Source organism: Solanum lycopersicum, chromosome 8, assembly GCF_036512215.1.
Source record: "Solanum lycopersicum chromosome 8, SLM_r2.1".
Classification (NCBI taxonomy): domain Eukaryota; kingdom Viridiplantae; phylum Streptophyta; class Magnoliopsida; order Solanales; family Solanaceae; genus Solanum; species Solanum lycopersicum.
The window spans coordinates 58,429,598-58,441,811 of NC_090807.1; the positions used below are offsets into that span (position 1 = coordinate 58,429,598).

At 34.3% G+C, this 12,214-nt stretch overlaps 2 protein-coding genes across 4 annotated transcripts; one reads left to right on the top strand and one right to left on the bottom strand.

The window, feature by feature from the left end:
• Positions 1 to 1,802: 1,802 nt before the first annotated feature.
• On the top strand, positions 1,803 to 7,511 carry LOC101254223 (probable E3 ubiquitin-protein ligase RZFP34). 3 transcript variants are annotated; one of them, XM_010326857.4, is made up of 12 exons: positions 1,803 to 3,833; positions 3,944 to 4,532; positions 4,771 to 4,858; positions 5,234 to 5,293; positions 5,471 to 5,503; positions 5,711 to 5,788; positions 5,939 to 5,982; positions 6,252 to 6,292; positions 6,404 to 6,486; positions 6,584 to 6,675; positions 6,760 to 6,871; positions 6,958 to 7,511. In XM_010326857.4, the coding sequence occupies exons 2-12, from the start codon at positions 4,342 to 4,344 to the stop codon at positions 7,069 to 7,071; spliced, it is 936 nt and encodes a 311-aa protein (XP_010325159.1). In that variant the 5' UTR covers positions 1,803 to 3,833; positions 3,944 to 4,341; the 3' UTR covers positions 7,072 to 7,511. The 3 variants fall into 3 exon arrangements, with proteins under 3 accessions (XP_010325159.1, XP_004245246.1, XP_069144273.1); XM_004245198.5 differs by having other exon boundaries at positions 1,806 to 2,006; positions 4,308 to 4,532; XM_069288172.1 differs by having other exon boundaries at positions 1,901 to 2,006.
• Positions 7,512 to 8,649: 1,138 nt separating this feature from the next.
• On the bottom strand, positions 8,650 to 11,219 carry LOC101254717 (FCS-Like Zinc finger 10-like). The gene is made up of 3 exons (XM_004245200.5): positions 11,001 to 11,219; positions 9,339 to 10,445; positions 8,650 to 9,256 (listed from the first exon to the last, which is right to left on the bottom strand). The coding sequence occupies exons 2-3, from the start codon at positions 10,406 to 10,408 to the stop codon at positions 9,106 to 9,108; spliced, it is 1,221 nt and encodes a 406-aa protein (XP_004245248.1). The 5' UTR covers positions 10,409 to 10,445; positions 11,001 to 11,219; the 3' UTR covers positions 8,650 to 9,105.
• Positions 11,220 to 12,214: the final 995 nt, after the last annotated feature.

Below are 12,214 nucleotides of genomic sequence, written 5' to 3' on the forward strand. Positions count from 1 at the left end.
ATTCATAATATTTTTTTTCTTGATTATGTTGGAGCATTTCTCTTCGACTTTCAAGTGTTGAAGCACTTTTCCACACTCGAGTGTACTTCTTTTAAAATCTATAATATTTTTGTAAGTTTTTTTTTTAAATAATTAATTTATATTTATCACTTGATAGATGTTTGTCGATATAATCATTAACTAAACGGACTGATATATATAGATCATGACTCATATGACGATAATTATGATTTTTTTTAAATAATTAATTTATATTTATCACTCGATAGATGTTTATCGATATAATCGTTAACTAAACCGACTGATATATATAGATCATATGACTTATATGACGATAATTATGATTAGAAATTAATTATTTTTTTTCTAAGAATATTTGATAATATGTCAAATTGTTTCACGTGAAGGAAAGGGTAAGGTAACTTATAGCATGATACCTATATTGTTTACGCGTAAGTTGAAAAGTAAATTTGTTCAACCTTTTTCTTATTTTAATAGTTATATAAAAGTAATAAAATAAAGAACAACTTTCGTATATAGTAAAAATATAATTTATATTTACATGCTATAGAAAAGTTTGTATAATTATGCTCTATAATAAATATAAATATATGTATTTTGTTATATATACAAAAAAACACAATTATATAATTTGCTATACATGTATAAAGAAATCAATTGTATACTTGCTATACATGTACAAAAGAAAGTAGTTATATACAAATCAGTTGCATACGTATAAAACGAAAAAGAGAAAACGATAAAAAAAAATTGGCAAGGAATATTTGTATTATACAATTGTAAGTGTATAGAATGAGAAAAATATATATTTGCATGTGTATATACAATTTTCTCTCGCTTTATATAAACAGAAACACAATTTATACATTTGCGTTTGTATAAAAGTGAGAATGAGCGAAAAAGAGTAGCGTGCGAGAGTTTAAGAGAAAGAAATGACTGACAATGAATTTGCTACAAGAGACAATTAAATCAAAGTATAATTATAATATTTAATTTATATACAATTTTCCTTAAAATAAATACATTCAAAAACTTACAAATAATTTCACTTAAATATTTCATAAAATAAGTATAAAATATTATGTTTCTTTTCAGATTTCACCATCGAATATTTTGATGTTATGAACAGTTTTGGATAGGCGAATGGATAATGTGTTTATATCTTAAGCACCGACCTCGCAAACCATTCAAAATATTTTCACACTTATTCTTTTTTTAATTTAAAGGGCCTAATAAGGTTGCGTCGATGTCTTCCCATGCCTAATTAAACAATATTTGATTTTGATTGAATTAATTTTCGACTTTCATTTCATCTTATTTAGAATTATATTTTCAGTGTGTTTTAGGTGAATTATGTCATGTCTAAACACGTGTCTCTCACATCTCCTCACTGGGGCACATCTATGCATTTGCTCTTCACATGTTCGAGTTATCTCAACCTCTCGCCTTGTCCCCGACTTGAGTCACTCCTACCTTGCCTCATATCTCTTTATTCCTGATCATATCTCTCATAATATGCCCATACATTCATCTCTATGTTCTTTAAAAAAAATTATAAATATATCATTCACTTGAACTAGTCAAAATATAGAGAATCGAACAAGTCTTGATTCAATTGAACACCTCAACTCGTAATAAAGTATTCGATAAACATTTTCGATTCAAATTTGAAGTAGAAAAAGGGTGGAGTGTGGAAAGATATTTTGATAAGTCTATAGGGTTAAAATAGTAATAGCATATGAAAAAGATACATGAATGCCCAGCTTTCACAAATTTCATTCAGCACGTCATCTGCCTACACCTTTCAATTTTTTCGAACTCTCTCGATAACCTCCCCGCCCACCTATAAAACCACTCACATTCGAACCCTATTCACAAAAATCCACCATTTTCTCTGTGTGCGCATTTATCTGTATACATTATTCGGCATTTGCAGGTCGGAGAATCTGATCGGAGCAAGTTGTGATCGACGATCGGAGTTGAAAGTTCGTTATTCAAAGTGTTCTGCGTTAGCTTCCTTTTATATTTCACTTTTGTTTTTGCTCCGTAATTCCGTTTTTCGCTCTTCTCATTTCTATTGAATTTACTTATATAGGTAGGTGGATTATATGAATTTTGCGCTATTATATAGTTTCCTCCAAGTATTATTAGACCTGTAATGACGCCTATCTACTGATCTCTATTTTTCGTCTTATTCTTCTGATTTGTCGTTCGTTGCATTTCATCCTCTATGTCGGAATCTATGAAATGTTTGTGCTGGTGAATTTATAGGTTTTGTTTGCTTAGAGTGATTATAATGGATTTGCCTTTGTTTGTATGTGGAGAGATACTTTTGATGGAGTTCGTAGAATTTGTGTTGTGTTGATTGTGCTCTCGTCTAGGTTCCATTTGTTGTGGAATCTATAAGATTTGTGATTGTTGTGTTATGGAAAAAAGAAAGAGAAAGCGACTCTGTTGAGATTATGTTTCAGTGCCATGAGATCATGAATAATTGGTTTGCGTGCTATTGTGTTATGAATGGTTGCCTTGCAAATGCCTATGTTGAATTAGATGGTTATGTAGCGTATGTATCTTAGTGGAATGCTGCTTTATATCACTGAGCTTTTGAGCTTTGTGGTTATATTAATCCTATCCACAATTTTTTATTCACGTAGTGTATAATCCTCAGTTTCAGGGCTTTTGCCTTGGCTGATTGATTGCATGAGACCTTCACTTTTGATTGATTGAGTGGCAGCAAAATATATCCGTAGGAACGATTGACAACTAATTTGGCATTCTTTGGGCTTAGAATAGTTGATGAAATTATCTAGTTTTACTCTTAGCCTTGAAAAAATCATAGTTAAATATATAGGTACCCACAGGTTTAAGATATGGGGTACCTGTGTGGGTGGTTTAGCTATATTGATGTTTTGTGACGGTTTATAAACTGCAGTTATCAAGTAAAATTCCAGTGAGAAGATGATGAGGAATTTAAAGAAAAAGCATATAGTAAAGATCTTGATTAAACAAATACTCTTCTTTTTTCCTGTTCGGTCCCTTTTTGGTTATGAAGACGGAGACTATAAACACAAGCATTTATAAGCATGTATTTGGTCAATCTGAAGTTGCAAAGCTGGTGTCTCGATCAAATGCAAGTAGTAGTCATGATAGTGCCATACTCATTGGACATCTATGTCAATCTTCTGTTCAGTTTGTTCATCACTCTTTCCTTTTTCTATTTTGCGTTAAACTTCTGATGCTGGTATCCGTCGAGGCTATTGGTATTTGCAACTCACTTTTCTTTCAATAATAATAGGCTGACTTAGGATAGGGAGTTTCTAGTGCTTTCCAAGCCTTCTGGTATGCTTTATCTTCCAACCAATCTAATTTTGGGCTCTTGAAGGAGATCATCTGGTATATGTGGTTGTAGCTGTTCTTGACTGCTATAATGGAAGTGTAAACTCTACCTACTTTCACATGAGAGGTAGACACTGGACTGTGGAAAAATAAGATATCGTGGCACATGATGCTTTTTGTTTTGCAACTTTAGTTTTTGTGAATTTTAGTAAAATGCTAGGCATGTGCGATGATGAGGTCTTTCGTTAACAAAGATAGGCCTTGGGGTGAAAAGGTGAACAAAAAAGAAAGGAAAATAGAAAGATGACCACCGGAGGCTGGAGAGTATGGATCAGTTGGATGTTGTAACCCAACAGATAAGATTTTCCTTTCTGACAATGAAAAAATCCAACTAACAGACTGTAGGAATTTATAAAATTCTTCTTCAGGGTAAGATTCCCTTGTTAAAGTGACATGGTGCAGAAGCTCAGACAGAGGTAGGGTTGTCTGTGATGGACAACAAATAATTCATCTCTGCAGTCTCACACTTTTCCTAGTATTTTTCTGTCAGGATGGGTTTGATTGTTGTCCATTGCTTTTACCTTAGGTTGGACTTCCCTTCATCAGTATCTCTTTAAATGGAGTTCTCCAAGAATGAAGTCATCATGCAATCATTATTAGCTACTGCTGGATGCTTTGGAGCTCCTCAATGCTTCACGATAGTTCTAGTTTGGTTCCTTTTGAACCTACTTGTGGATTCTTGTAGATCAACTTGTTTTGATGAAATTCTCATGGTGGAGTTTGCTGATTGGAGCTGTCAACCTTTGTTGGAATTTGTTGTTGCTGGTTTCAATTGGTGTTCATGTGCGACAACAAGAACATTGTCTGAGGTGTTTTGCCCATTTGGAGGGCCAAGTAGTCATGCCTTTGTAGGTTTAGGATTTTTTCCCTTGACTATTTTCTGAATGCAGGGCTTGTAGTTGTTAAATTCATCCATAAGGCTAAATGGGAGACATAGTGATTGAACATTCAGGGTCGCCACATTATGAGGCCTTGAACTTGCAAAATGTTACAACATCTGAGAATGATGCTGATCTGGTTCGGAGTTACTGTGGGGGCTTCTTTCCTGAGGGTAGTACACATGAAGAAAAATCCACTTGCACCGAAGCCCTCGACAGAGGATTCTTTGAATATGGGTATGTTGTCTGTCTCATTCATGAGTCTATTTTTTCCAAACATTTTTGGTTGGTCTTGGTTTGTCTTCATCAATTTTTAACTTGTGTCTATTTTATACAATCATTCTTGGTTGATCTTTGATCATCACTGTTGTAATATTGAAGGTGTAGATACATATCATGATATATGTTTGTCTAAACCTCGTACATAGTGGATATTATGATTATCAATTATTCTCAGATGTGTGTTCTTTTCCAGATGTTCCCACTATCGCCGTAGATGTCGCATTAGAGCCCCATGCTGCGATGAGATGTTTGACTGCAGGCATTGTCATAATGAATCTAAGGTAAGTCCTGATGAATGATGGAGTCAGAATTTGGACAATAAGACATTCTAGTTGATGATGGAACTGACCATACACTTCCGAATAAGCATAACATGTCTGTAGTCAATGAGGTGCACAAAATGCTACCTCAGTAAGATTTGAGATGACAAAATAACTGCATCCAGGAACATGGGCATTATTGTTTGAAGTCGCGTGTAGTGCTTTCTTGTACCTTTTGATTCCAAGGCACCTGATTTACACCTCATAGCATTTGTTGTGGCTATGCGTCATTTAGATTTTACTTTATCAGCAAAGAGTCGTATTTTGCCCCTAAAGATTTCTCATCTCCCATCTTTGGTTCGTAAAGACTTAACTAACATATATGCTTGTCTACAGAACAATATCAACATTGACCAGAAACTTCGACATGAGATTCCTCGTCACAAGGTGGAAAGGGTAATAATCCTGATTGGTTAAACTATTTTTGTGCAAATAAATCCTGCCCCCCAATATATATAATTCTCTTCCTTTGTCTCCTTTCCATCAACTAGCTTTACTTTCTCTTCATTTATTTTTGAAATCTGAACATGATGCATAAAAAAAAAACACTCATTCATTTTGGTTTTTCTGCAGATTATATGCTCACTTTGTAATACAGAGCAAGAGGTGAGTGGTGTTTATGCTATTCCTGCTCTTCTCTGTCATGTGGACACAGTTTGAAGGGTGTTTGTAATTGAGTAATGCAACTCTTTCTTGCTTGAGCACGACAGTTTATTGATCAAGAACCCAATGAAAATCGAGTTATCTTGTTTGATGTTTTGCTATTCTAAGCAACTTGCATTCTGACTAGTTATCACGGATGTCCTTTACCAGGTTCGGCAAGTTTGCATCAATTGCGGTGTGTGCATGGGGAGATATTTCTGTGAAACGTGTAAGCTATTTGATGATGATGTAAGTTTTAACTCTCCTCCCTTAAGATATTCACATGAAACTACTTAATACATACACTGAACTCAAGGAGTTGATAGTAACAAGGAAATGCAGGTGTAAGTGAAATATGTAATGTGCTGACCAACCTCTTCCCCAATTTTCATGTTGCAGATATCCAAAAGACAGTATCACTGCAGTGGTTGTGGGATATGCAGGTATTGTTACTTAGCTGAAATTTGAATGCCTTCCCCGTTCTCTCTCCCTCTCTCATTTCTCTTGAGCTCCTGATAGAGCAAAAAAGTAACTAAAGAAAAGGAGATAATACATCTGCTAACGTCTGTGAAATAAAAACAAAGCCTGCTCTGCAATTCAATACCAATTCATCTGGAATGTCGCATATCATACTTTTGGTATACATTTGATGTTTAAACTCTGTATTGATTCTGATGTTGGTGTTCTATTTTTATTATTTTTGTGTTTCTAGGATTGGTGGGATGGAGAACTTCTTCCACTGTCCCAAATGCAGTAAGTCTCAGTCATCCCTTTGTTTTTATCATAGGCTTCATGTATGTGCACTACTCCGTATTCTCCTTTGGAATTTCATTTATCTTACTATGTGATGGTTGTGTGATACAGGATGTTGTCATTCTGTTCTATTGAGGAACAGCCACCCCTGTGTAGAGGGGGCAATGCATCATGACTGTCCTGTTTGTTTTGAGGTATGGATTGCAATAAAAATTCTCTTCAGTTGTTTTTCCTCTTTTAAACCTTTTCTGTGATGTTACAACCGAATGAATTGAGAATGTTTATATGCAGTATCTCTTTGAGTCGATAAATGATGTAACAGTCATGCCTTGTGGACACACTATTCATAAGAACTGTTTGAAGGAGATGCAGGAACACTACCAGTAAGTTATTGTTACTTTATTGTTCCCTAGTTTCAACATGTGCAGGTTGTCTATACAACTGATGTAACTTTAACTTTGCAACAGATATGCTTGTCCTCTCTGCTGTAAGTCGGTATGTGATATGTCAAAGGTGTGGGAGAAATTTGACATGGAAATTGCTGCAACACCAATGCCCGAACCTTATCAAGACAAGAAGGTGAGTGTATTTTCCGAACTGTTCTTATTGCTGCATCAATATGCCATAAGAGCTTCAAAAAGTAAATTGAACTTATGATATTGCAGGTTTGGATCCTTTGTAATGATTGTGGAATCACCTCAGAAGTGCAATATCACTTTGTGGCCCAGAAATGTCCATGTTGCAAATCTTACAACACCCGCCAAACAAGAGGTGGATAAAAGGACCAAATATCAATAGCCAATCTGGCTTTCAAGTGAAAATGATCCCACACCCTATGTGGCTAGGGTGGTACCTCTGAGTGGGAATGATTGGGCTTTACAAGCTAAGCTTGTAGAAGAAATAACGGAAAGAAGGGGTTCTAATATGATCCTGCTTGTAACACTTCTGAGGTTATCGTGTTTTCGCGTTTTAGTAGTACGTGCGTTTTATATGCCAGTGCAATTTTCAAGACACTGATTATTTGTTCAGTGTTAGCCCTATTATTGTTGGCATGTGTGATTCAATCCTTTATAGCACAAAGCGAGTTGGACTGTGGCATGTTAAGTGGCTGAGAGACTTGATGTGTTGTGTGATATGTATTTTCCAGTTAATTACTCACTTGAAGATAAATTTGTATTATTACTTCATATTTATTAAGTAGTATATTTCTTTAAGAAAATTATGACGTAGTTAAATTGTCCTAAGTTCCTGACTCTGCATTCTTAGAGTGCAAGGTATCGAAACAAAGAAAGGAAAAAGCTAGTCCTTTCGATTTTCTAACGTGCAGTATGCCTTTTCTTTTTTCTGAGCTGAAGTGACAGATGAAAAGAACAGTTGCCTGACTAGATGAGTGACCCTTGTCAACATTTACTCTCACCCAGCCCAAGTTACTTAAATTGGTAACATAACAAAAAGGTCAAAAAAGTAAAAGGAAACATAGACAAGATACAGCAACAAAAGACCCAAAGATTCTGCACTAGTCCATTAGTGGCTAGAGACTTCACTACTGTACAGTATAGCACATGATACCAACATTCTCTCAATCTCCCACAACAATGTTTACATGGAAACAAAATGAAACCCAAAGGGGCCTCTCAGAACAGGACATTTCGAGTAGTTAGAATAGTCGAATATTTGTGTGTATTTACGGCTATTTGGTGTCAGTGTTTTATGGCTATTTGGTGTCAGCGTTGTTTGCAAGTTACATCAGTTCAGGGGCAAAATGGTAGTGTTAGCTATGCGAGACACAGCAGAAGCAGAAGCAGAACTGGTGTATTGCTAATCTTAAGAGTAAAAGGAATAAGACATCTCTGCTAGTATAACAGATAGAACGTTTACCACGTCCCAAATAGAAGCAGAGCTGGTGTATTTCAAATCTGAAGAAATAGAACGGATCTACTCAATCCCAAACAAGTTAGGATCCGCTACATGAATCATCACTATCAATGTTGCTCTGTGTAAGCCCATCTCAAATACAAAACAAACTAGAGTTATTCTACTGACATACAAATTTTAAAAGAACAACAAGATCCCTAGATGTCTATCAACTATCAAGTACATCCAAGAAAAAGATGACAAGTTGAGGATCAAAAAAATGAGCTAGGATCATGGAGGCAACTGGTTGAGGGGTTTTCCAAGAACAACAAAAACAGAAAACTCAAGAAGCTACGCCATCTTCACCGGACTTAAAAGACCAAATCGACATTAACTAGCATCGGTGAAGTCTGAATCACAATCAAGAAAGCATGTTATGACTAACAAACTTACATAAGCTGAAAACAAACAGATCCTATTAACAGTAAACAACGAGACAAGAATGAGCAATTGCAAAACATTTTTATTCATACATAACATAAGTAATGTATGTAGCCATAAAACATTTGTATTTTTGTCAAACTTTAACAGGTAATATTAGCTTGGTGAGAAACCAAAAATTGGGGAGCCACAAGGATGGGCTACAACCCTTCTAGTTAAGTTTCTTATCCTTCTTTTTTTTTTTTTTGGAGATTATACTCAACTATTACATAAACAAATTCAGAACTATATAAAACAAAATTTGCAGTTTGCGACTATTAACCACTAGGACCATGAGAAAGGAAAGATAGTTCACACAGGTAGCAGCAATACATGATCTGATCATCCATGGCTGCACAAAGATGCACAAAAAAACAGCTCTTAGTAAACAGATGATCAGGGTGTCTAGTTGTTAACCAGTGAGGTGGCGGTTTCATCAATCATGGGCTTAGTAGCTACAGCAGTGCGATTCCGGCATCCTATGTAGCAATGAACAAGCCGGTGTCAAAAACTTCATCACGGCTGTTTGGCTTAATAGAGCTTTCAGAATCATTATTGACTTTCTCCATCTCCTCATCAATTAAAATTGCCTCAGAACGACAATCCAAGCTGCAAAAAGCTTTCTCACCTCTGCAAAACACAATACAAATTTTCACTACGAAGTTCATCAAGTCATTAGAACTGTTAGAATTGCGGTGAATATTGAACAGACCTGTACATGTAAATATCTTTTCCGTCCAGCTTCTTCTTGCAAGAGGAACAGAAGCGCAAAAAATCGCTTGAAGGAAATGAAGTGAGGACCTCTGAGCTGTCCGTCACCTCAGGCAGCACGGTTTTCTCATTAGCATTCTTACAAAAATTGGGCAACTCATTGTTGTGACATTCTAAAATGCAGTCACAAAAGATATGAGTTACTTTGGCATTGGGTCCACGGGTTCTCACACAGGTATAGTCCTCAGAAAGTTGTATGTCACTCGCTGAAATAGAACCAACTAAGCTGGTGTTAGAGCCAACAGGTGTTGGTATAGGACTCAATTTCGCACCACCTGCAGGGTTGCCCAGCTTTGAGCAACCTCTAACACATTTAGTTTGTGAAACCACTGGATTTATTGCATTTTCAGAACCAACAGCCACAGTACGGTTCGCCAAGCTTGCGAACCGTGAGCTAGACCTTCCAGAGTCCAGAGAACAAGAACGAAAATTTCTCGAGTACTCATGCTCCGACAGGGCATCTCCAATTCCAAAGACAACATCAGAACTTCCCTTTCGAAGATTGGAGCTTTTGGACAAAGTATGAGGAAAAATCGAGATATTCTTAGGGAGTGACTTAGGTTCCTCAAGAGAATCATCAACACAGCTCTGAAAATCATGTGCTTTGATCCTCATTTGTGTGCCAAAAAGAATATTTTTACTATCGGATGATCGAAAAACTTTCCCCGAATGTTTCATTTCATCATCAAGAGAATCTACAATGCCAAGGCCTACTTTAGTACAACCCCATGTCTTGTTAGCCCCAGCCCCTTCACTAGTTGATGACCTAAAGGGGTTTCCCAAATTTGAAAAGACCCTAAAATCCAGTGGAGAAGTAGGACTTCTCACTGAGTCAGATTCTGAACCCTTAGGATTAAACCCAACAAACACACCAGGAACATTGAAAAAGGAGTTATTTTTATGTTTCCTAACAAAAACATCAGGTTGAAAATAAGAATCTGAGATACCATCAGACATCAAATGCCCCATTGTTTGAACTTTCTGGTGTGATCTGGTCCTCTTCTTCAACATTATCCTTAAACCCTCAGCCCTAAAAGTCCACCAACACCTGCATCAAGATCCAATATTCTCTGCTTTAGTAAAATAAATCATCAAGAATGTAAAATTTATAAAAAGAAAAGAAAAACCCCAAATGAGAAATCCATCAAAACATCTAAAGAACAACTACATCAAAGCTTGCATTTTTAAAGGGATTAGAGAAGGCAGATGAAAAAAGGCACAAAAAAACAATTCAAAAATCCATAAAACATACCTAGATTGTTAAAGAGAAACCTTTTTCTCAAGAAAATAAATAGTTAGAAATAACAAAAACTAGTCAAAATCAATGAACACCAAGAGTCAACAAGAGAAAGACCTGCCAATGTAGGTTAGGGCCAGAACAAAAAGTTTGAATTTTTTTTTATTTTTTTACAAAAACCACCATTGACATCTATCTCCAAGAAAAATGATTAAACCCACATAAACCCCATTTTCAAGATTTCAACTTTAGGTCATACATCACACAAGAATCAATGAAAAAATCAAAAATCAAAGAAGGGGTTTCATTTTCTTGATGGATTTTCAATTTTTTTTCAAAAGGGGATTCACAAAGAGAGAAAACCACCTGGTAGATTAGTTCCAGAAGCTTCAAAGAATTTAGTTTATGAGAGAAAAGAGTATAAATGCAAAGAGGAAAACTCTTTCCCTTTTATCTCTCACAGTAGTGTGTGTGTGTGGCTTCTTCAGTACATCTTTTTCTTTCTCTTTCTCTCACAATTTGCATCAAAATCAGTAAATAGTGAGAGCTTCTCAAATACTCTTTCAGTTTCTCTCTCTGTGTAGAAAATACACAAAATACATGTATGTATAAATACAATGAATAATAAATGATGTAGATAATTTTTGTTTGACTTTTATTTGAAATTTTTTATTTTTTGGAAAAAAATAATAATTAAGCCATTAAGATGGTCCATTAAAAAAGTAGAAGTAGTAACATGAGAGATAAGCAAGTATTAATTGGTAAGAAATTATTTCAAAATGGGTGTTTATATTAAATTATTATTACTAGAGCAATAAATACATCAAATGTTTTATATAAACAAACTAATTATTTAATCATAAATAATTATATTATTTAATCATGATCAATTGATAAGGTTTAATGAACAATTCTTGATCAAATTTATTTTTCATTTATTTTGGAGATAAAAGATATTTTAAAAGAGCTTGTCAAATTAATTATCGTCTTGGATTAATATCTAGACATTTATAAATTATTTGGTTAGAAATAATTTATTCAAAAATTAATATTATCGTGATATTTTCTTATAAAAAAATGTCAAATTAATCTTAGTCTATGATTAATATTAAGACATTTATGATTTGTTTGGTTAAGAACAAATTATTCTAATTTTATATGATCGAAATATTTTAAAAGAATATGTCAGTAAATATAGTATAAACTTTAAGATATTTATGATTTATTTGGTTTTGAACAAATTATTTGAACGTTTTATGATAATCGAGATATTTTAGAAGAACTTGTATAATTATTTGTATATCTTTAAAAAAAAATGTCAAATTAATTGTAGTTTTTGCTTTATCAAGACATTTATAGTTCGTTTGGTTGACAACAAGTTATTTGAAGATTATAGTTATGATTGGAATATTTTTAAAATATTTTAAATTAATTACTCATATTTTTTTTATTAATATCAAGACACTTATGATTTATTTGATTGAAAATAAATTATTTAATGATTATAATAATTGATACTTTTTAGAATAATATGATTCATTGGACTAGAACAAATTATTCAAATATTAAAACATTGAAGA